This window comes from Nesoenas mayeri (assembly GCF_963082525.1).
Source record: "Nesoenas mayeri genome assembly, chromosome: 5".
Classification (NCBI taxonomy): Eukaryota; Metazoa; Chordata; class Aves; order Columbiformes; family Columbidae; genus Nesoenas; species Nesoenas mayeri.
In genome coordinates this window covers 66,363,886-66,388,499 of record NC_137548.1, presented here as the reverse complement: position 1 = coordinate 66,388,499, position 24,614 = coordinate 66,363,886, and the positions used below count along the sequence as shown (strand labels likewise).

General features: G+C 41.4%; 1 protein-coding gene across 1 annotated transcript in view; it reads right to left on the bottom strand.

The window, feature by feature from the left end:
- The window catches only part of ANO1 (anoctamin 1), a gene marked incomplete at both ends in the record, with an annotated part of 76,400 nt that overhangs the window by 36,539 nt on the left and 15,247 nt on the right, over nt 1-24,614 (bottom strand). Inside the window, 3 exons of the mRNA XM_080345297.1 lie at nt 509-607; nt 2,389-2,715; nt 5,483-5,661. Of these exons, the coding sequence (XP_080201423.1) occupies nt 509-607; nt 2,389-2,715; nt 5,483-5,661 (605 nt within the window). The remainder of the gene's footprint in view (nt 1-508; nt 608-2,388; nt 2,716-5,482; nt 5,662-24,614) is intronic.

The window sequence follows — 24,614 nt, the reverse complement described above, 5'->3', positions numbered from 1 at the left end:
GATGAAAATATACTGTCTTTTCTTTAATGATATTTCCAATATTCTGAAAGGTCATTTATTTTGTGCTAGAGTAGTCCCAACTCCTGCAAACATGACTAACGCTGTATATGAATAGTCACTAAACGCAGTGAGGCTACAAACTGTTACTCTAACATTCATTTTTAGCAATGTAGCTTTTTGGGTGAGAAAACCCTCCAAAACACACATCAGTTTCCTCATCAGTTGAAACACCTCTTTTAAAACACACTGAGAGGATAAGGCAGTATATGAAATCATTCGCATGGTGTACAGATAGAAGTGGCGGATGGGAATTCCCCATCTCCATTCTTCCTTCCAGTTATTCTTTCTGCTGTCCCAAGCGAGTTTGTGACTCATTTTGTGTACAGATTAGTCAACCGTTTTTAAAATGCTTGTGGGAACAAAAGCCTACATTTGCAAGGTACTCAGAGATAAGTGTACGTTTAAAATATACCTTCCAGAGGGAAAAAGAAAGAAAATCAGGACTCACCTTTTTTGTGGGCATCTTGAGCTTAAGAAATTCTGCCTCTCGGCACAATACATTCCACGGTGCGTGTATTTTCACAAATCCAACCCCATGGATTTTAGTCTTTAAAAAAAAAAAGCAAGAGAAAAGGTTACTGATGAGGGCGAATTAGATATTTTTCCTCTTGTGTTTTGTACATATTTAAGGAACAATCTATTAACGCCAACACGATAAATCCCATTTGTTTGAGATAGCCAGTTTCTAACAACAGGACAATCACTGAACACCTCTCTGTGCTGAGCTGCTATAAAACGTGACTCAAAACTACTATTGTCTTCCAGAACAATTACCGCAAGGTTAAACAGATAAAAATTGTTTGGGAAATAAAAGCTGATGACTGTGGACACAAATACAGACTAAGCCAGTTAAATTTGAATCATAGGCATCCAGCCAAATGGTGTGATTTCCTCAGTGTGTTGTAATTAATGAAGCTGAGAGAGTCCTGGCTGCCTCTTAAGAGCTGCTCGGGATCACTAAGGACCAGAACTGTAGTAAGAAAGAAGCAGCCTCAGATACACAGGTGAAAATTTGCATTAAGACATTATGCATTTTAATAAGGAAAACTGATAGAAAGAATTCAACAAAAAATGGCAGGTTTTTCCCCCTACGCTGATGTGCTGGATATGGAAGATGACATATTAATAAATCCATGCATCTTGCTTTCATCTCTATACACCACTGATTTGGTTTGGTATCTTGTACCGAAAGGACAGGGTTCTCTCTCTCTCTTTTATGGTGTCCTGAGCTCTTCTGCATCATCTGAAATCGTGTTACATGTCACAGGTGGGGACCTGTATTCTGCAAAGGATTTCAATATCTATGCCTTGGCACAGGGAGGCTTCCCATTTACTATAACAACTTGCAAGTTGCATAGAAAGCAATTCCTATTTTCACCTGGGTGACAGAGAACTGAAAGGGTTTTTTGCATTATACCATGCAAAATATATTCTTTATATAGATATATATATACACACACACACTGTTATATACATGCCTATAATTTGTGAATGATGGATGGCAGATTTTTATTTTTTTAAAGACACTCTGATCACAGGTCTAGATGTTTAATCTCAACTTTTAGATCCTGTAAATAAAACCAGCATAAATGTTTTCTCTCACGGGAATTGCAGGCATATTGGTTGGATCAGTTAATTGTAATCGCTTTCTTTGAAATTAATATGGCTGTGGCTATTTCTACTAATCACACACTGGCAGTACTTCACACACATCATTTTTTATATAGTCTAATGATCTTTTAATAGAATATACTGTTTTCAGGGTACGGGTGGAAGGCGTTACAAGCTGTACTGTTCACATCTAAGAATGGAAAGAGCTGACTGTAATACAGACCCACGTGTTCAAGCTAGAGCATGTACCAGAACCCCTTGAACAAATTTAATTCTCCTGAAGTCTATCCTGAGGTGTGAAATGTCACTGCCTGTATCAGGTATTTCTCATCAGAACTGGAATTACCAGTGGATCCAAACTACAGCATACCATAAACCCACCAAACTGGGATTAGTGTTGAGCGCAATTTAAGCCTCACTTCTAGATACACAACACACCAACAAGCTGTGTTGCAATAGTGGATGTGCCACGAGTCCTGGCCAAGGAAAGTAAGAAACTTCAGCTCATCAGGGCATTAATAACACCGCAGGTCATCCCTGTGAGGCAAATGAAAACGGTGGGTGAGGATGACGCTGCCAGAACTGAAATCAAATTCTGAAAGAACTGAGCTTGTGTAACTTCGATCAGAGCCAGGTTCACAGGACTGGCTTAGCATCTCCCAGGATTCAACCACCAGTTATTCTCCTCCTCTTTAACTGTTTGAAATGGCTCCTTACATCCTCATCGTGTTCCAGTTCCAGACCAGCCTCCACGAGGTTCCCTTCGTACTCCTCCCTGCGAAACCTCTTGTCGTCTTCATGGCAATCCACGTGAGGTTCGCCTTCCCCCATTTCCAGTTGCACTCCCTTCCCAGGAAGCGGCTGGTCCTGCTTGGTGTTCCGGGTGCTTGAATCATTGTGATGAACTCTCCTGGCCAGTGTCCTCCCCGCCGAGGACCTCTTGTAATGATAAACCAGGATGTAGTCTACTTTCCTCTTGCCATCTCTGAAGTAGAGTCCATATTTGCAGTCAGCATCTGGATTTTTGGATAGGGAATTTAATAACTGGGAGCAGGGAATTGGGGCATGGAGAGAAGGAGAGAGGAGAAGAATAATGAGTAAACGTGCCAACACGGACAAGAGATAGACCATATCCTTGTGTCAAGGACTCCTTCTTGCCTGGAGCACACAATGACCTATCTTCAAACAGCAAACATACAGGACAAACCCCCCCATACTGTTTACTCAGAACAATTTTGCAAGTTAACACTTGCAATTTTACTGAGAGCCAGCTGGGATTTCACTGGTCAGAAATAAATAGATAAAATGACTGGGATTTAATCTAATTACCAGCACACTAGTTCATAAGTCGGCTACTTTGTGGATTTGGTTTTCTCCTTTGGGGGTTAATCACCACTAAGATCATCTGTCCTTTTCCACCCAAGACATCTGCCTTTCAATTCTGACAAATAGATTAATACCATGTGCAAACATTTCTCACTTATCTATCCTTGCGAGTTCGTATCATTTGAGAAAGAGATCATCTGAGATACAGACTGAAGGGAGCCAGCTGGTTGGGACGCGCGGCCAAAAATGCACATGGACCATTGCCAGGGAAGTGGGTTTGTTGCTTACTGAGTTCATCACTGTTTTCCCCCCGCCTCCACTTATAAAACCAGTATCACTTTGCAATCTGATGGTGGCAAAGGCTTTATTCCCATCTTGAATTAACGCTGCGTAAGTGTTGCAAGATGCAAGAAATGCTAAGACTTAAAACACAATTCCATTTCCAAGCATTTATCTGCAAACTCCACAGGGCAACCACAGAAACAGAGAAAGTAATAACAACTATTAATTTCTACTTTCAATAGCACTTCTCATGCATAATTCACAATTTTACTCTTGGAGATGCACAGACCATTAAAAAAAATTTACTAGTGACTTGGATTTGTTTTTACAAACAATATCACAGGAGTGGCTTTGTAGGGACCAAGGACGCTTTCTGGCTTTTAATTTTACAGATGAATTTTAAGCCTTCAAGTAGGCGTAAGGACTCCTGCTCCAAATAATATCAATTGGCCATCGGTTGCAAATAGTATCGGTGAAAACTCATTTGGGATGCGTACACCTTCCAAGTTATTTGCAAACACCTGTTTCTAAGACAGTCCGATTTTTAAAGCCCAGATGAAAAGAGCAACCTCTGAGCTTACTGTGCAGTATATCACAGCCAATATAGCCAAATTCCATTGAAATCCACGCAGTGTTGCAGAAATTTGCATACTTCTCTGAACATTGCTTTGGAGAGGGCAGGTCCCAGCTCCCATAGCTATAAATCAATGCCTTTAAGAGACAGTCTGTTCCTCCCTTTTTGCCTTGCGGAGATTTTTTACTCGGACAACAAATCCAAGCAGCAAACCCCATTTTCCTGGGTGTGGAGGGAGGGGAAAGCACACTGGAGAAATAACTAGACACGTGTAATGAGATGAGCGTGTAGCAATAATGCACAGCGTGGCTGCAGGTCCCCACCTCCTCAGTGCCTCACGGTTTTGCTCCATACCTTTGCTATCTCTTTGTCTCTCCTTTTCCTTCAGGATCCTGTCTCTCTTTTCTATTTCACCTAAAACTTTTGCTTCAAATACATAAGTATATAATAAAATAATACAGCCATTTGCCGGCACCGTGGAGCTGACTCCTTGTCTTATTCCCTGCTCCGCGTCTGTCTTATTCAGCCATGACAATAACACATTCTCCAGGGCACAGGCTGCTCATGTTCGTGCCCCATCTAGATATTCCTATTTAGTTCTTAAGCATAACTACAACATATAAGACCATTAATAACTGTTACCTTCTGATTGCTTCATGTTTAATGGCATGCACCTCTGAATTCAGAACATCATTGCTTTTCTTTACGGCAAGCTTTTCTTGTTGCCTTTTAGCAGCAGCAGCAAGGCTCAGTTGTAGCTGGGCTTTGACCCATGAGGACAGCCTGCTCCTGTAGGCTGCTGCTCCTCTCAGATTCCCTTCCTGATGCAAGACCAGCCTTGGTTATCTTTCAAGGATGTGGTATAACTGCTGAAAGCACCCACAGGCCACATCCTTTCTTACAGTGCTGCTACATTGAAATACAGAGGGAGTTGTGCTGACTTAGACCATGGAAGACTCATGTCCCATCAGTTGCAAATGAGACACAGAAAAGACGTTTCAGTTTTATCACAGCAGGAGGGATGTTTACACTCTGACAGAATTATTCCTCCTAATTAAGCACAAGCACAATGTATGAAGTGTTGCTTTATATCTTTCCCCAGTGAGATGTGTTATATAGCCCACTCCACCCCAATTCTTTCATACAAATAAACTCATTTTTATGTGTTTATGATATAACCAACTCTGAATTCTGTTAGGTATTCATGTTACTAACTTCTTTTAAAATCAGTTTTAAAGAATTTAAGCAAGGCACAATTAATGACACTGGAAATCTAACATCTGTTGTGTGCTACAGACTATTAGTTGAACGTTACCTATGTTAACAATAGCTTTTGCAAGAAATTTCAGGTATTTTGGGGCATCTATATGGGCAAAGAGATTTAAAGGTTGCCACAGCCTTATTGCCAGATTGAGAATAGCCAACCCCTTTTCAGGCTACAGGTTAAACAAGGATACCTTGATTCCCTTCTTCCCATCAAAGAACAAACCCCACTAAATTTGCATGTCCTGTGACTGTGTCCTCAGCACTTCCAAAAAAAGAGGGAGAGGATTTTAGAGCATCCTGGGAATGGAAGGAATGAGAAATAAGCTCAGGGGTTATGATACATCTGGCAAGTCCTCTACTCACCGTACTCTCGTGCTGGTCGTATCCTATATCCTCAATAGCTCGGATGTTGATAATGTGGATCCCCTTCTCCTCAGCAGGTAGACAGGAGTATTTCTTGTTCACCCTCATTCCTGTCTCCTCTGGCGCCTCGTTGAGATCTTCTGGCAGAAAATCCACCCCATGAAACTCACTGTCTGTGTCTGAAAACAAAAGGAACAATTTCACCAAGAGGCTTTGAATACCAACGCTTGCTCCTCCCAGAGCCACCCCCAGCTGCAACCTGTCCTGTTCCTGCCACCTTCTGCCAAGGAGCCCTTGGGCAGAGCTCCCAGCCCTTTCCCGCTCTCCTGCAGCCTCTTTGTTCTTATTTAAGTCTTGAAAATCTGAGGTTTTCTCTCTCTCAGCCTGTCAGACACCCGCACTGTTTCCACTTATTGAGTAAACAGATGGGCTAAAGGATTTAACGTAAACATTTCACTACAAACAGCAACCAGATAACTGATAAAATGCAAACTAGTGTTTGCATGTGTGAATTTCTGCAAGCAATAGAAGGCAAAGTTTTCCAAGATTTGATTCATTTTAACATTGAAGTAAAATATTCCAGCATTATGTTTTGTTTTGGTTTTTTTAATCCAAACAGGCACACAATTTGCTCGTCTAAAGAATAAAGCAAGGATTTTAGAGTTTAATCTCGAAAGGATATGAAATTAACTCCCAAAAAAAGACAAACAACAAAAACATCCAGAGGAACACGCTCTAATAGCAGCTATATTACAACAGCCTGTTGCTGCAACTAGTTCAACACTGCTTCTGGAGCAGACAGCAGCACAACTTGAATGGAATGAGCCCATTAGGAAAAATACTTCCCTCCTACCCAGAGCTGCCACCAAGCTTATGATGGGGTGAGGACAGATATCACATTTTAATTAGCTATGTCTTAGCCTGAGAGCAGGTTACTCCTCTTCACGAAAACTACCCATTGGAATTTGGTTGAACTTCAGGGATGATGTGGAAGGAAGAGACAGAGAAAAACCTCATTCCCCAACAAGTCGGCAGATGCTGTGAAACTGAGGAGCACGGTTGATAAGCTGGAGGGTAAGGCTGCCACTTTGAGGGGTCTCAACTGGCTGGAAAACTTGAAAGATACAAAGTCCTGTGCTTGGACAGAGCAGTCTCAAGCACAAGAACAAACTGGGCATGGACCAGATAGAAGGTAGCTCTGCAGGAAAGGACCTGAGAGTCCTGGTGGGCAGGTTCAAAGTGCATGATCATCTTGAGTGGTGAAGGATAGCTGCGTACTGGACTCTGTTAGTAAGAAAGCAAAGACAGCAGGTCTGGGGAAGTGATTTTCTCCTCTATTTACACTTTCCAGAGCACAGCTAGAGTGCTGCGACCAGTTTTGGCTGCCCAGCACAAGGAGGACGTTGCCAAACTGGAGCAAGTTTGGCCATGAAGACGGTCAGGGGGCTTGAGTGCATGAGGAGAAGCTGAGATCCATGCTTATGCAGCCCAAAGACAAGAAGGCAAATGATGGGGTCCCATTCCTGCCTTCAACTACCTACTGAGTCGGTACAGACATAGAGCTAGATATTCTTCTCACAGGTGCACAGCAAAAGGATGGGAGGCTACAGACACAAGCTGCAACCAGGGAAATTATCACTAGACATAAAAAAAAACCCCGAACAAGAAAACAAACAAAAAATACCACAAAAAACCCAACACAGAACAACTTCGTTCTTTAATGACAGGGGTCACACGATGGAGAAAGGGCCCAACAAAGCTGCAGATCTTCATCAAGGCCTGGAAGTGGTGGGAGCTTGACTGCACACGCCGCCAAGCAACTTGACCCAACTTTAATGCTGGGAGGGCACCGCACAAACCTGAAGTCCAGGTTCTTCACGGCGACATGGGTGAGTGAGCTTGGACAACAACCCGCAGCAGCAGAGGAGGAAGGTGAGGCCAAGGCTTTGTCACATTTCTCAGGCTTATCAGATTAAGATAACATTATTCTTATGAAAGCCACACTTCTCTGAAATTAATAGTCATGCTTCTCTGGAACTCATCAACACCATAAATTTGTGCATCCCAATTTCAGCCTCTGTATCTGGGAAATCTGTCTAAAGCTGCCTGCTTTCCTAGGAACTGCAGCGCTCATTAACACCATCACCTTTGCATAAAATCTGGGCGGCAATTCTCCTTACATATTTGATGCCCGCAGCATGTACACCCAAAACTCTGCACATCTGTGCTGCAGGTTTGGGCTTTTCTTTAAAATAGTCAGTCTTCTCAGAAAAGACGCCACACTTGCAGCCTTGGGACAGCATCCTCAAACCCAGTAAATCACTTGAATAATGATTTGTAATAAGTTAAAGAAGCTTTTTATGGGGTAATATACAGATGCAGCCGAAAATGAGCTCTCTTGTGGAAGCAACAAGCATGTTTGCTACGCGGGTACGTTCTCTTTTCCCCAACATACACATGCATTTAAATACACAATCCCTGAACACATGGGAAGAGATACACATGCAATCAGCTACAGAATCCTATGTATTCAATATCTTATTCTATAGCTGTAAAATACATAATAATAAAGCAAGTTTTAGAACTTTGTAAGCATAGCAACCTGTGTTTTTATTTGGAAGAATGCCCAAAATAACTTTCTAAAAACAATAGCTTAAATTCTGTAGGAGTCCCCTGTCCTTTTTCCTTTTACTAAATAAAGCCCAGTTACTTCAGCAGGTAACAGAGGATATTAGAAGAGAAGCACCTTTTGCTGACTCTGAATATTTTGTATATCTCATAATGGAGCTGTGAACTGAACAGTGCTAGGTTAAAAATTCCAATCAGGAGTATGTTTAGAGCAGAAAATCACAAGCTTCACTGAGTCCAAAGGAGCTCCCTGTGCTCTGGGGCTGCATTTCCGAGCAGCGTTTGTTAAGTCCACAGCACAGAGCAAGGAGACCTGCTCAAGTGATTCAGTCCTATTGTGCAAGTCCAAACAATCACCCATCCGCAAGCATATATTTACATTTGTTTACACATCGGTAGCCTGGCAATATCGGAAAGAACAAATACTGAAGGTAGGCAATGAATCACACCATTTTGGTTTATTATGGCTACTGGAAAAGAGATGAAACGCGAGAACTTTATTGATACAATCTTAATTGCAACAAGTTTGATTTCTGTACTTAAAAATGATGTCAGGATTTAATACTAAGTAAAGCCATCCAAACCACTTTGGTAATTACAAATGCACTAGTTCACTTATGCTGATTTGGCAAAGGTCAAAGCATTCTGTTGTGGAACACAAAATATCTTTTGATATGGAACAGAGTATTATAAAGACTTAAAAACATGAATCTCTGTTTTGCACTCATCATATTAAACAAGGACAATAATTTAACCTCAAAATAAATTCATGTTCAGAACTATTTATGATATTTATTTAAGACAGACATAATATGAACAGCACAAAGCACCTTAATGTGCTAACTCAGCTAGAGTTACATCTTAACGTCTTCCTTAAGAGCTGAAAGAGGAGAGCATTGTGAAAGTTGGCAGCTTTGCTGCCTTCTGACATTAGTTAACCCACTCTCTTCTATTTACTAATCAGAAAACACTACAAGAAAGCCTCAAAGAGGTGCACAAAGTATTTCATATAACCTATCAGCCCTTTCTCTTCCATATCCACAGCTGATGTTGGTCAGGAACTCATGGATTTTGAGACAGAAAAGGTTCCTAATATTCCTCGACCCAACTCAATACTTCTATACTTTATTATGTATTGCTTTGTCATTTCCCAGTATTTGCTATGAATCACAGAACACCTTGCCAAGTATACAATATATCATGAAATCCTTTAACACATTCCTTGTCTCAAAACACACACATTCTGCAACACTGTAGAATGCTGAAAAGTGTTTGATACTGATTTCAATCCCAACCACAGACCAGGCTTGAGAAATGGTTTAGTGAACATCAGACACATACAGAACTCCCACCTTCCTTAGCACAGGCACTCCCAGGTAATTCTCATATTTGCTGTTAATAATAATTTTATTTTTTCATAGGTGGTATAGAAGAACAAGCAGTTAGACAGCACTTGTGTTTAGGAACAGTTACGTAGAGTATGTGGCCATATATATTTTTTAACACCTGTCCTTTATTTTTTTTTGTTAGGAGCAAGATAACATGGGAGAGCAAGAAAATGAAGACATAGAAACAGATGTTTGCAGCAACTCTCAATCTACCTTTGTGCTCTCTGGGGGAGCTTTCCCAGAGATCTTGGGATGTTCTGGATCTACACTGAGCCACCAGCTGCAATTCAGAGCACAGAGATGCTACCATGACCTTGCAAACCGCAGTAAAGTTAGAGATATCCTGGCCAGTCTGAAATTATTTCTCTGTACGCTGATAAATTAATTTAAAACGCCCTCAAACTTGCAAACATCTGCTCCTTTGTTCAGCCTTTGGTTGCAGTTGTAGAAGTCCTCCAGCTCTCTTGCAAAAATTAACACAAATTAATCAACAATAGATTTTCCATCACAGGAATTTGGCACCTTAACTCATTTAGACAATGCTTCTTATTGGACTTCGGCAACCAGGTGAACCAGAAGAGAAAACGTGCTCTAGAAATGGGTGTATTTTCTCTGCTATTACTTTCAGACTTGATCAACTAACTTATTATAGTCATAATCATGTATAAACACTGAATATTTTCAGGCAAAAATTATTTTCTCTTTAAAATAAACGGAAAATTACTTTCACACAATGCAGTTCCTAAAGAAACATCCTGCACTAATTCTAAAATGAGCATCACCAAGTCAGCATAAGTATATATGAATAAATAAACAAACATTTCACTGCTTAACCTGAAATCAACAACTGGCTCCTCTTATCTCCCCTTGTTCTCTTTTTTAGGGAGTATGTTTAAGAAAGTGGCCAGAACAAACAAGCCATAAAGACATTCAAGTGAGCTATCCTAGTTGTTTTCAAAGATGCAGAGGGATCGTTACAAGACCATGTGATTTAAGACTTTCCAATGTCTGCATTGTTATCTTTTTGCATTATATAAATTGTAATAGAATTTAGGATGAAAAATTAAGAATCGTGCAGCATAAGTTGTCTGAGCAAATAGTTTTAAAGGAGCCATGACACTAGTTCTTCACAAAAGCTTCTGAAATAGTAGCGGATGGGATTTAGAGTCCTTAAACTGAAAACATTTATTTCATATGAATTATCAAGTAAAAGGTCTGTGCACAGGTCCCAGAGCTGGTAATGACTAGGAGGAAACATTGAGAAAGTCACACACAAATACAGATATATACGTAAAAACATCCAACGCACACACATATAAATATAGGTTGCATGTTTCATTTATACTATACTCTTTCTGCAGAAGAGATGCTAGCCAATACAATACATCAGGTTTTTTTGACTTTGCGTTCTTTTTTTAAAAAAAACTTGGTAGATACTAAGAGAAAATGCCTTAGTGTGTTTTTGCTTACTATATATTGCCCCCTAGCAGCAGAATCCTCCCTCAGCACATTCTTACCCATTTCTTTACTTTCTGTATCTTCCAAATTCAAAGCTACAGGTTAATCCTCAGGCTAAGAAGACAAAAAACCCCAAACCAGCAAAAAAAGAGTTCTCACAAGTGACTCATCTATCGCTGCTGCTTTTTTTTTTGGCCTTTTCTTTCTTTTTTTCACTCCCTGATATACGAAAAGCTTGTCAGATTTGGAGCCCCAAATCCCTGCTTCATCCTCGGGAAAAATAAGGCAAGGCAAATGTCAAGGAAGCCTCAGATGCCACCCCATCAGCATGTCTCATCACTGACCTATGGGTCATTCCTCCTGGCCCGTGGAGCTCTCCCGCGGGCACGTCAGCGAGGATACCCACCGCTGGCAACGTGGGGACTTCTTTTTTTGGGACACTGACACCTGTTTACGAGGCGCTGGCCTGAGCCCAAGAGCCGGGTCAGGAACCGCAGTTACTCTCCAAGGAGCGCTCGGACATGTCCTGAACTTTTGTTCCGCTCCATGTCCAGAAGTTAAACACTGATTAGATCCACATCTGTGACCGCTGGATTTAAATTTGCCCTCACCTCTCCAGTTGCAAACAGCCAGATGTTGCCTTTAGCCGCACTGCTGTAAATGCAGGAGGTTGCGCTAATGCTTTTGAACGGGCAAAGGGTGGTTGTAAAAGGCAACGGACCTACCCCTGGGCAAGATTAATGGATCTACCCCTGGGCGAGATTAATGGATCTACCCCTGGGCAAGATTAATGGATCTACCCCTGGGCAAGATTAATGCTTTCGGAGATGTCAACATCTTCTGTCCACCCACCCTCAGAGACGACTCTCTGCCCCTTTAATCTCCTGTAGCACCAAGCAGGACACCCTGGAACTCGCCCATCTTTGCTTTTGCATTTATTTTAAAACTTGGCTCTAGCCTAGGACTGTACAGGGTATTACCTTAATGAACCACACAGGAGATTGTGATCCAATCCATTAAAAAAAAAACCACACAAAAAAGAGCAGTGAAATAAAAATTGGATTCCAAGGACAGCTATCTAGACAGAGTAGAAATACTTTTAAAGCGGAGAACCTTAATATAGCGGGCACTGACAACTTTGTTAGCACTTAGTGTTAGGCTGAATGGCCCATTCAGAGACTTTATGTCCAGTATTTACGAGCCTGAAAACCAACTCCTGTCACATAGCTGGAAAAAATTCAGCTCCCGGCAGGATTATTTGAAACATGGAATTGCTTAGTTATATTTCTCAGTACTGACTTAACAATGGTGGGTCTCTGGAGTAGGGCTGCAGCTTTCCTGGAAGGCTGTCTACAGCTTTAAAGTTATTGATCTATTATTATCAGCAACATGTTAAAAGAAGGTTAGAAGGACAGACAACTATGACATCATTTCTATTTCTGCCCTTCTATTTTTGTTTTTAAAGATTGATTTACCCTGTTTGCAGTAGGTAGCCCTAGGCTTGAACACATCTGATCTGACACAACCCTTGTGAGATGTGGAATCTAAAAACCAAGAGCAAATTACCAAAAAAACCATAATGATAGTAAAATGAACGTTTAGGTTGAAATTGCACTTTCAACAGCACAGAAAGGACCAGCAAATATAAATTGCACCACAACAAGACTCATACTGCCCATTTATTTAGGCCCTGGAAAATCCCATATTTTATAAAAAACAGACAAAGCCTTCCCCACTCAAGATAAACTGCACTTTTGTGCCCCAACTACCAACAGCTATTTAACACTTAATTAAGTCTGTTTTCAGGTATGTTTCTAAAATACTTAAATCAAGTGCCCGTATTCCAGACACTGGAAGAATATCTCAGATTTCCTCCTGTTGCTATTCCACAGAAAGCATTAAAGTCATGAAGTCCAATGCAGACTATTCTTTGCAAACTGCAACTCCAGTTTTATAAATGATTTCTGTACTTTGACAGCACTTCAGAGCAAAATAGACAAAATGAGCAAAATTCTGCTCCTAGTTACTTTGATACGTGCACAGAATTATTCTCGCAATATTTTTTTTTGCATTTTATATTTGAATGAGAGCAGAAACACTGGTGTGATCCACTGAAATGCATCAGGACAAAAGGCCATAATCCTTTTTCTCATGAGTTACTGCTGACTTCCAAAACACATACTGATGACTTTCTTGAGCATATTCTGCAACGCCATATCCTAAATTATATGTATGATGGGAGCAAGAGGATGGACTGGATATGGAAGACACACTGAACCTGTGCTCAAGAAATCCTGTTAGTTACGTTTTGGAGGGTTGCAATAGCAATTATATTTGTTTGTGTGTTCCAAGGAAAGGCAGTTTTTACCGATGAGAACAGAAAAATGAAAGGAAAAAAGAGACTGGGGTAGAATATTGGTGTGTATTCGGCCAATGTATATCTAAACTTGCACAGCAGCTTTGAAAGACCTCCAAATATGTTTAAAATATTAAGTATATGTTCCTTTATCAGGCTTTTACAAACAGCTCCTTATACCAACCATACGAAAATGAGGATCCAAAGATTATGAGTTTTAGCGTTAAAATACCTGTCATAGACTGCAACCTGCAGCTGGGGCCACAGAATAAAGTGACTGGCAAAGGTGCTCTTGATCTAAGAGTTTTCCCATTTAAAGTCCTAATCTTGTAACATTTGCACTCGTGTTTAAATTTCCACACATCAAATTCATGAGGCCACTGAGACCGCATAGGCTTAGGCAGGGATGTCTCAGAAGGTTTTGCTAACCTGATAAACATGTTTTGACTACAGTCACCACGTTCAGTAACCGCAGCTCTTTATGTCCGCGCTGAAAGAGCCAGTCATTCTGGGTGGGGTTGGGTTCCGTATGGCAGAGTGCCACCTTATATATGTTATCTGGGTGTGCCAAAGCAGGTGGAGCCGATTTGATAGCGAGATGGTGGTAGGTGATACTCATCCGAGGTCCCAGTGCAGCCTCCAGTTCTGTGCTATTCGAGGCTGCACCGGAAATACTTTGTGGAGTTTTAGGTCCATCACGCCAAGAAAGGTCTTGAGGTGGTGGAGCGGGTTCAGAGAAGGGAATGGAGCTGGTAAGGGTTCTGGAGAACAAGTGCGATGGGAGCGGCTGAGGGACCTGTGGGGTTCAGCCTGGAGAACAGGAGCTGAGGGGAGACCTTCTTGTCTCCTGAAAGGAGGTTGGAGCACAGAGGGTGATGGTCTCTTCTCCCAAGTAACACGCAACAGGACAAGAGGAAATGGCCTCAAGTTGCACCATGGAGGTTTAGGTTGTACATTATGAAAAATTTCTTCCTGGAAAGGGTTGTTGGGCATTGGAACTGGCTGCCCAAGGGAAGTGGTCAAGTCACCATCCCTGGAGGGGTTTAAAAGACAAGGAGATGAGGTTCTTAGGGACATGGGTTAGTGACAGTGTTAGGTTAATGGTTGGACTGCACGATCTCGAGGGTCTCTTCCAACCAAAATGATTCTGTGATTCTACAAAATAAAACCAAACCCTGCACTGAGCAAAAACTTGGTTCTAGCAAGTTTTCTTCCTACCCCTGCAGTTTTAACTTGGATGCAGAGCAACATTGCTGCACGACAATTAACTGCTAAGTTGCACTGGCAATTGGAACAATATTTCCCTGAGCAAGTGAACACAAATTGATGGGGGTGAAAAGCTCTAATAACTCTTGTCTATCCATGAGAACACCATTTCCTGTGTTCCCCAGTCTTCACGAACTAAACTGAGGGATACCAGAGGGAGAAGACCTAAGAAGTGACTATGCAACCAGATGGTCCTACTTGTTTTTAAGAAAGAGTTGAGATCTGAGTGCCACAAAGAAGCTGATGCTCTGGGAAGGTGCCACGTCCCGGCCAGCGAGCCTGCCCTGTGCCAGAGGATGCAGAAACACATCCTACAGGAAAATAAGATACTCCTCTGTGGGATTCCTGGTGGTCCCATCTTGGGTGGCAAAATTCTTGGAGCAGAAAACCAATCCATCAGCGAAACCAGTGCCGGCAAGAGGAAGGACCGGGCCAATGCTTTGATCCAGCATTTCGAGCACCCCAGATGAAAGGCACACTTGAAATGTTTGAGCAGAGATTTGCATTCTTTGCAGTTTTGCCCTCGGTAGGGAAGGTTATGACGACAGCAGCGCCAAGCCCAGGCTCACCAAGTCTCTTCCTTAAAGACCTTTTGACAGTCTTTACTATCTAGTACATCTTTATATCGAACGAGCAGACAAGACCCACCCTAAGTGTAAACGGCTGCCCGGTAGGTTTTGTAACAGGGGAGAGACTGACTACAAAGCCAGGATTATCCAAAGGCACAAATACTCCTCCTTTGGGAAAACAACTCAGAGCACCATAAACTTATGATTCACCAAACCAAAAATCTAAAAGTTATATAGTTTCAAACAGTACAACTCTTTCGTAGCCAAATATTCTTTTAATTCCTGCATTGTGTCCATTCCATTATGGTCCATCGGTTGCTCCTGGACTGCACAATATAAGGCTCCACCAAGAAATGTTCTATCTTTTTTTAATTATATCTACAGTTCTGACATAACGTTCAAGCAATGTTTACATTGCACAGAAAACTTACTGCTCCTCATCAGAGAACAAGGAGTCACCCACATAATTAATGGACAAAAGGTATTTTAACCATCAGAGTGAGGAGACTTGAGCAAAATGTAACCATGAAGCGGATAAAAATGCATCACGCCCATGTGTTTGGTGATGGAGATATGCTGGGTAAGAAAGGAACCGGCAACTCCTGCCAAAAGCAAGAACATCGATGCAGACAGAGAAAAAGAGAGAAAACATTATTTGTTTTCATATTTCCTGAGAAAGACACAGAAGATGTTGTCACTGCGTTATTTATAGAGGGCCAAGGTTTCATTCTGCAATTTAAGAGAGGACTTTATTTTCCTCTAGACTGTGATTAAGATTCTAAGCTAAAAACTATGTTTTATTGTAGGTTTTTTTTCCATTTGGGTTAGCAGAATAATATTGCACTTGCTGTCTTTTTTAAAATTAAAAATAAAAAGGAAAATGTTCTGCTCATTTCTCTAGTAAATGTTTATCAAGTCAGTGAAAAAAAATCCTAAACAATGGAATGGAATCCTACAAAAATGGAATTCAACTTCAATATATTGCTTATCTTCAAGCATTGAAACATTTAGAAAAACAATACTCTGCATTAAAAACAATCTTGGCTTACCAAAATATTTAGAAAAGGGATTCCTTTAGATAATGTCCTTTAGTACATCTGTTATTCCACAAACTTTGTGAAAATATATGGTACACTGCTATTTGCAAACTTGATTGCTTTTTAATAACACATACTCTATGTTGGTTAGTTAGTTCAACTAGTTTACAAAACACATAATGATACATTGTTGCCAGCCAGGTTTCTATCTTAGGAATAGTCTCTATCTTTTTCATTTAAAAAAAGAAGTATTCAAGCTTTTCACATATTATCTTGAAGTGATTACTTGTAAACCTGCAATTAATTTATTGCTGATTAAAAGAAAAAAAAGTTATTCTTCCCGACCACAGTAACTATGTAATTACTGGTATTTAAAGGAATAGGGGGCAAGTAGGTAAATATAAATGAAGGTGGTGCAATTGGGACTGATTTCAAATCTAATGGAGATAGCTCGTGAGTAACGTCCTTGAACTGTCTGCTTTTCTAACCTTTGGGATGTCTGGAACCCATAGCTGTTGCTATTTTTTTATGTCTATGTGTTGGAGATATTCTGTGAAGTGATGTGATAGAGCAACAGTGGTTACGGCAGAACAGGTGTCGTAACCCTGGATCAGCTGTTGCACAAAGCATTAATTTGAGAAGCATACGATATTTAAAATATTTGAACGAGTCGCAGCGGTTGAAATAAACTTCCTAGGGGGTGCACATTTTGATGTTCACACTGTCACTCTCCAGCCCAAGGCCAGACCAAGGGCCCCTTCATTTCACCAGCTGCTAGGTGAAGATGTACAGGACCTCACCAGAGCATCACCCATAGCCAGCCCCCGAGCCAATGCCTGTGTGTGGTCCTGTTTCACATGATAAAACCTTGAGAAAAAGAAAATGGCCTTCCAAGTGATGTAAATTTGTTTTTTGGCAATACAGGAGCAGGTATGCTTGGGATAAAATGTGCATGCAGTTGATTTCCCGGGCTTCATAGCCTGTAAGAAGCCATCTACTCTGTGTGTTTGTGTGTGTGCAGTGTGCCAGATCTTCTCCCCGGGGAACAGCTTCTGTCTACACAGCTCCTCCAGCAGCCATGAAGAGAGCAGGATGGAGTATAAGTATTTTGTATACCACTAATACATACATAAAGGATATTTGTGTCCCCAAACAGTGGATAATAACTGCACCCCTATCAATAACTGCACACTTACATGAAGAAATACTGCAACATTACAAACATGTTATGTTTCTGAATCTTTTTATTTGCTTTACCTAATTTTAACGAGGATGATTTTTCTTTATATGAAACTACGATTTCTTTCCTGATAACTTTTGTCTCTATCTAAACCATGTAGATGACACTCTTGGGGACATGGTTTAGTGACAGTGTTCGGCTAATGGTTGGACTTGTTGATCTTGAGCATCTTTCCCAACCAAAAAGATTCAATGATTCTATGATTCTGTATTCCTATACTCCTTCATGAAGCATTTATAACTCAGATCAACAGTTCGTATTCCTTATGCCTTCCTTGCCCACCTGCGGGCTGGTTCTTGGCCACAAAGCCCTTGTGACCAGAGGAAGGACAGTGAATGCCACCATGGCACATCTCCAGACAAAGCAGTCCAACAAGATGCTTCAAGATAACTTCAAAAAGTCTTCTTGATTAATGTCCTGCAATAGTACATCACATAATTGTACTTTGGGGAAGGCTGGATGCTCTAATGCTACTCAAATTCAGAGCAAGTAAAAGCATAGGTACAACTTGACCAAGGTCAAAGCTTTTGGAGCATCAGTTCTCACAGGAGAAAATATCTACAGACCAGCTCTGTCACCCCTGAACGTGATGTTCCGGCAAAACTAAAAAATGCCTTATCGTACCTACTCCAGCCAGTGTAACAATTCCTGCAGCGCTCTGTGGGGATCTCCCTGGACAAGAAAATATCAACTACATTCCCTGCTAATCTTTCAGCTTGCTCATCAACCCTCAGGCTCTTAGAAGGGACTCAGCCTGTGACCTTTTAAACAAGATTTAAGAAGCCAAGCACCAAAAATCAGCCAGTTGTAGGAAAAACTGTTACTGAAATGCCATATTTCATAGTAAAACAGTTGCTTGCTGGTTTGACAGAAAAGGACGCATCTCGAGGCATTTTAGTGCTTGTATCCTGTTTGGCTTCTCTCCTTATGCCTATTTATTTGGGAAATTTATGGTGCGATTCTCAGAGGTTTGGATGGCGTATCACTTACCCACTTCAATAAACATTCTGGAGTACTGTTTAAATATGGAAACGCTAAGTAGCACCCGCACCAAAGTGAATGGTTGTGCTGCTACTATGCCTTAGGAAACTTATGCTATGCCTTAGGAAACCTATGTGTTATGAAAAAAAAAGGGGGGGGGGGGGCAAAAAGGGGATGCTCTTGTGCAGACACCCATTTATCTTTCATTAATCCAACCAGATCACCGGGGCACACCACATGGTTGTAAGACTTATAAATTGCAAAATGTTGATTCAGTTCAGCAGATAAAAACTTCCACCCAGCAACGACCTTTTAAAACTCTGCCCTTCTGAATGGAGCCTTGTTGCTTCATCATCAGGAACCCAACGAGGGACGCTGGTCGCATCCTCGTGGGTCACAGAGCTCATGGCTGGCAGGTTAAGCTGGGACCCCAAGCTCCCGCAGTCCAAAAACACATCAAGATCCCCACTGCTGGCATGAGGTCTGTCCTGCCCTTGAGCTGGAGTCTCTTCTGGTTTGTGGAAGGACACTTACTGGTTTTACCATTTACTGACAGTTCTGCCTTCTCCTTACTTTGTAGGTACCAAAGACAAGACTGTTTCTGCTCAGGTCCTCCTGATGATAATAAATTCCTTGAACCTTTCAGAATGCGTGAAATATTCTTACAATATGGTAAGCCACACCCAACCAAACATTTCTTCAGTTTTCTAAAGCTGATCTCTTGCCTAAACTCCTTCACAAAGCACCCCTCCGAAACTGCATTAGTTGTACACAACGAGGATGTGAAATTCTCTCTACTGAAAGAGCTGAAGGGTGGTTGGCCGGGAATCTTCTGAGTCTTTATACTACTGCCTCAGGACCCTCCCCTTCAAAAAACAGCTGAGATTTTTCTTGTTCAACCCCTAGAAAATCTCATCAGCTCCTCTCTTCCATGTCAGTTAAGGGACAACTTCGTGAATCTCTTTTTTTCTTGCAGATCAATCAGATGTTTGTTTTACTGTAGGTAACAACTTCAAGTTGCTGGATTGCCTGAGCGCCCCCATGATGGTGTAAGAACCTGTTAATGCAACACTTCACTGGGCACCTGCATCTTGTTCTTGGGACGCGTTTTCTGTTGAGAACTTCTAGTCTCTGCTGGTAGCAGAGGTGATCTCAGAGGGGAATAGCAGAAAATAGTGTCACACCAACTCACAGATAACACCTTCTGATCAAACTGTACACACACTGCCTGTCCACCCTGTGCCCAAAAGCAATGAGACTTCTCGATTTCAAGGAACACCCACAAAAATATCTTTCCTATGACTGTAATTCCTTTATGAGCCCATCAGGGCTCTGAGCACAGGGGAACGTGGTTTCTTCTCAAACACAGGCTGTTCCTAATCTTCTCCAGGGGTATCACATGCTAGCTCTGTCTAGCTGACACTTCAGGACTCCTTCCTTATGTTTCACTTATCACAGTACAGCCATCTCTCTAAGGGGTGTAGCTCAGAAAAAGGCAAATGACAATTTAGGATATATCAAGCAAAGTACTTCCAGTAAAGACGAAACAGCAACAGCAGCGTTTCTCTGGGACGTTGCCTGCCGGATTCATCACTCCCTATTTCAGAAACAAACTCAGATTTAAACATGCAAAATGACCAAGGGGATGGTGGCAGTGATGGAGAGAAAGTAGCTTATCTCTCTAGAAGACAATAACAAAAGAACTTGGGCGTTTTAAGTTAGAAAACTGCTCCTTCATTACCCATTATCCCACCCTCTGAGTCAGGTGGTCAAGACACCAAAGGTCAACGAAGAACAAAAAATGCGCACATGTGACTACATCAATGTTTAATATGCTCAAAGATGATCATTAGAGGGGAGGCTCCACATTGGAGGCATGAGGTTCGTACCGGAGCAAAAGATGAAAATAAATAAATAAATAAATAAATAAATAAACTATTTTTATAACGGTGCTTGAGAAATTTATGAATGGGATTCTGTGATGTGGTTGCCCAAAATAGCAAAGATTTGGACATGATGACCCAGGAGTTCCTGAAAGCAGCTGGCACAGAGGCCACGCACGCACCCAGGGTTTCCCACTATTCCCCTTCCCCTCCTGTAACGTGGACTTTTCCCTCTGAGTTACAAGCGATTTTCAGCCTTAACACAGGGCACCTCAGAAAGGAAAAGGATAATCAATATAGCCCCCAAACAACAATTCTACCTAGAAACCCAAATGGAAGTTTGCAAACCATGTTGGCCAAATGTCTCTCTTCCACTGCTTTCTTCTAAGATGTATTTTCTTGGATTTCTTTTCATTTTTGTTGCCCTCCTCTTGGCTTTAGGCTGTATGATACACACTTGCAAAACAACACTGGAAACTGGGTAAAGTACTCCAGGTCGTGCTTTTCTAGCCCTGAACAGAATTAGTACATGATCTATTACCACATGATCCATTGCAGGTGCCAACATGCTCCCTAGAACAAAACATATTGCGGATTTATGCTTAGTTTATGACTCCTAGACCCTTTTCTGAGGAACTGCTGTTTAACCAGCTAATTGTTCCTGCCCAGATGGACTCTTTTGCACTTGTCTGTTTCTCATCCCAAGCCATGGGAGCACATCCTTTTCCAAGCAGAAAGCAGCAACAAGTTTGGTTTAACAACGGTAAGATTTAAAGCTGCTAGTACCACATGCAAAATCAACATCAAATGCTGAAGGGTAAATACACTCACTTGATTGGTTCAGGTTTCAAGGAATTTTTGGTGGGGCAGTTTGGCATCAACAGGATTTATTTTAGATCTATGATCGACTGTTCTGTCACAGCCAACCTAAACCTGCCATAGGGGAACGGAGATACCATTAACTCATTTGGGTGCCCTGAGGAATTTGATAGAAATCCAAACCATATGTGCCCATATTCAAAGAAAAATCAAACCAGTACTTTTTTACAACTTTATAGTACACAGATTGAATATCTAGAATTGTGGGATCAGGGTAAAAGTTTCTTTTTGAGGTAGTAAAACTTAGTTTCATAGATACTGGATGAGATTCTTGTCTGTAAACATCAGATATAAGATCAGAAAGAGAACTTATGGTAACACATACACTCATTATACTGAAAAACAATCAGTGCTCCAGAACAGATAATAATGAGAAATGAACACTGAAGGAAACTTTGATGTACTTCTTAGATAACTGTGGTACTTTAAAACTGGATCCAGTTCAAACATTTGAACCATCTCAGTCCAAGATCTACATTTCAGATTGAGAATGTGTTGATGCACAACTAGATTTTAAAATAAATACATGGTGGAGGAGAACGCAAACATAGATTTAAAGAAAAAAACTTAAAAAAAAATTAAAATAAAATCAACCTTCTCCAGTTAAAACTCCCCTGTGCAAACAGTTTTAAAATCACTTCTTCATGTGAGCTAAATCCAAATGCAAAATTTTACTGAAGTCATTCTTAATAATTCAGTTTGCAGCCTGGATTGGCCAAGGTGCCTGTTGAGTCAGTGCAATTTGAGTCACGGGTACAGCCCGAGTCAGACTGCTGCCTCCTGCCCTGACCACTTGGCTACAAGGTTTTCTTTATAAAGAAACTCAAAATAAGTTAAGTACAACTAAGGGCAAAGCACATCCATCCTGCCCAAGGAAAACACAAACCTGTGCATGTTTAAGCAGGCCATTCGTCTTGCGGATGCCAAGTGAAGATCTCTCAGGCTAGATGGGTCTGGTTCATTATGGACTGACTTGAAGGACAAAATTGAAAAGGTATTTCCAAAAGCATTGGTGTTCCAGTAGTGACAAGGATGAGGAATAACAACACAAATCAAGAAGACAGAAATTTGGAGCCATTCATGCTTCTCTAAACATATCATTTCTCTTATACTCCCACCTAACACTAAAATATTCTTCTATAACACCCTTCACTGGAAAGTCACATGAGACAAAACTAAAAAGACATCTTAGGATTTTTTAAGACCACAAGAGAACGGAAGAAGTGAACACAAAAGCCATCACAGGGAGAAAAACAACATCCAAAAGCAACAGCCATCAATCAATCCCTCCATTTATATAACAAATAACATCCATGTGATACATTTCATTTTCACTTTGCAGCCAAGCCAGAAAGGGGCATTTCTCACTATCATGACGTGACTTCGATGCCTTCAGGTGTCGCCAAAAAAAAAAATCATATAATAATCTTCAACATCCCATGCAAATTCTGAAGATGGTATTAACAATAGAAAATAACTTCTCCCTGCATTTCCCATCTACATTTTGTATATTCTTAAGTCCAAAACTCCTGCGAAAGTCTCAGCTGGGGGCACTGAGAGCACAACTGGAACACATCCACGAGCTCCGCAAAGAATTAACATGAAGTTAAATTTTTAAGACACTCCCTATATAGACTATAAAACGGCACATGCTGGCAGGATTGCCCTTCAGGAAAAACCTGTGCCAGTGCCTGTTGGACTGCTTATTAAATTCACCATTAAATTTAAACACTTCAGAGCGTGGAGAAGAGCCCGTCTTGCCCCCCCATCACCAAGAGTGGTTTTAATTACATTGCTGAACAGCGACTAACGGCTCCAAGGACAAGCATAACACATGAGCAGATCCAGTCTATTGAATGGGGCTACTCCTGGGCCCTAAATCACATACATGCTCCGTGCACTACAGCTTTTCAAAGTTAAGCAAATTAACCAGCAGCTCTCATTAACACAGCCAACCTTAAAGTCATTTGAAACGAAGGCACGGAGTGGGGCATCAAAGGGGACACAGGGCGCTCTCAGTTGCAAGTATGCACGGGCTTACTGCCACCAAAGCGTCCTGACACGTTTCCATCGTGTTATTTTCAAAACAGTTGCTGCACACTGGTGCTGCCCAAGTGTTTAATTACATGGAGTAAGCGTTGCAAAGCCACCGCTGCTCCTGCCCGTGCCCGGAGCTGGCAGCGTGGCCACCGACATGGGCACCTTCTCGCCCCAGGTGCCAGGACACAGACCACGGTGGTGACCTGCACGGTGGGTCCTGCCCGGCACCAACATCACTCATTTACTGCTGCAGCCCATCCCTTGACCTTGGTGAAGCTTTGGTGCCCACCATCCCATAGAACATCTCTGAAAGCACCCAAACAAGCACGGTATGAAATCTGAACACACCACTATGAACATCGCTTTAACATGCCCTTTCCTTAAGAGGCAAAGGAATCAGCTCTCATTTTATTTTCAGGGTGCAATAGCAGCTGGTACCAAGGAAAACAAGGGTGGAAATACTTTTCTAAAGCCCTTTCCAAAACATTTGCATCTACATGCTGGATGATGGACCATGTTCACACACTACGTGACGCTGGGAGCAGACCAGGGGTTTTGCATTTCAGAACTGGTCAGGAGTCAAACATTTTCCAGGGAAGGGGCAACAAGTTATTTCTTTCAATCAATTACCTGCCTACTGGAGCTGAGTTACAGCGAGTGGGAAAACACTCCTATTAGGGCTTAGAAATCCTACAGTTCATAACTCTTACGGTCCAAATTCATTATTTGAACACAAATCTGGTGAGACACCATGCATCTTCTCTCCTCCCCTAACAAAGGGTTCCTGCATCCCGTGCTGTCAACTCCCAGACAGCAATTCCCACTCGCACAGCAATTTTAAAGAAAAGCAATAATATCAGAGTGCCTCTTGTGTTTATAATTATAGCTTTAATAACATTCCATGCCCCTTCTAATTTTTCTTTCAGGCTCCCTTTTTGGCCCGTTCTCAGCGACAGCCTCTCGCAGACATTTCCAAAGTGTAACACATACTTTAGAGACTATCAGTTTCACTTACTCCAGACAGATTTTTACTTGATGGTTGCCCCCACCCCCTAGAAAAATAAAAGTTAACAGTCTACAAGTTATTCCTTCATAAAGTTTGAAGGATAAGCTTCTCTTCAGTGCTCTCAGAAAGGTTTAGTGTAGTAGCAGGTTTTAGACATCCATGCACACACCCATCTGTTCACTTTTATTTGGACTTTTGTTTTGGCTTTAAGTTTTACATATGTCGAGTAAGGAAGAACAGGATCGTCATTTTAAGCTGTATGATTATTGCATAAGTTGGGCTGGAAAGAAGTAATGCAACCAAGTCCAAGGAAAGGTGAAGGCTGCATGTAGCACACTCATAAATGATTGATTGAGTGTTCAAGCAAGGGAATGGTGAGAAAGTAGCGAAATCTCATGAGC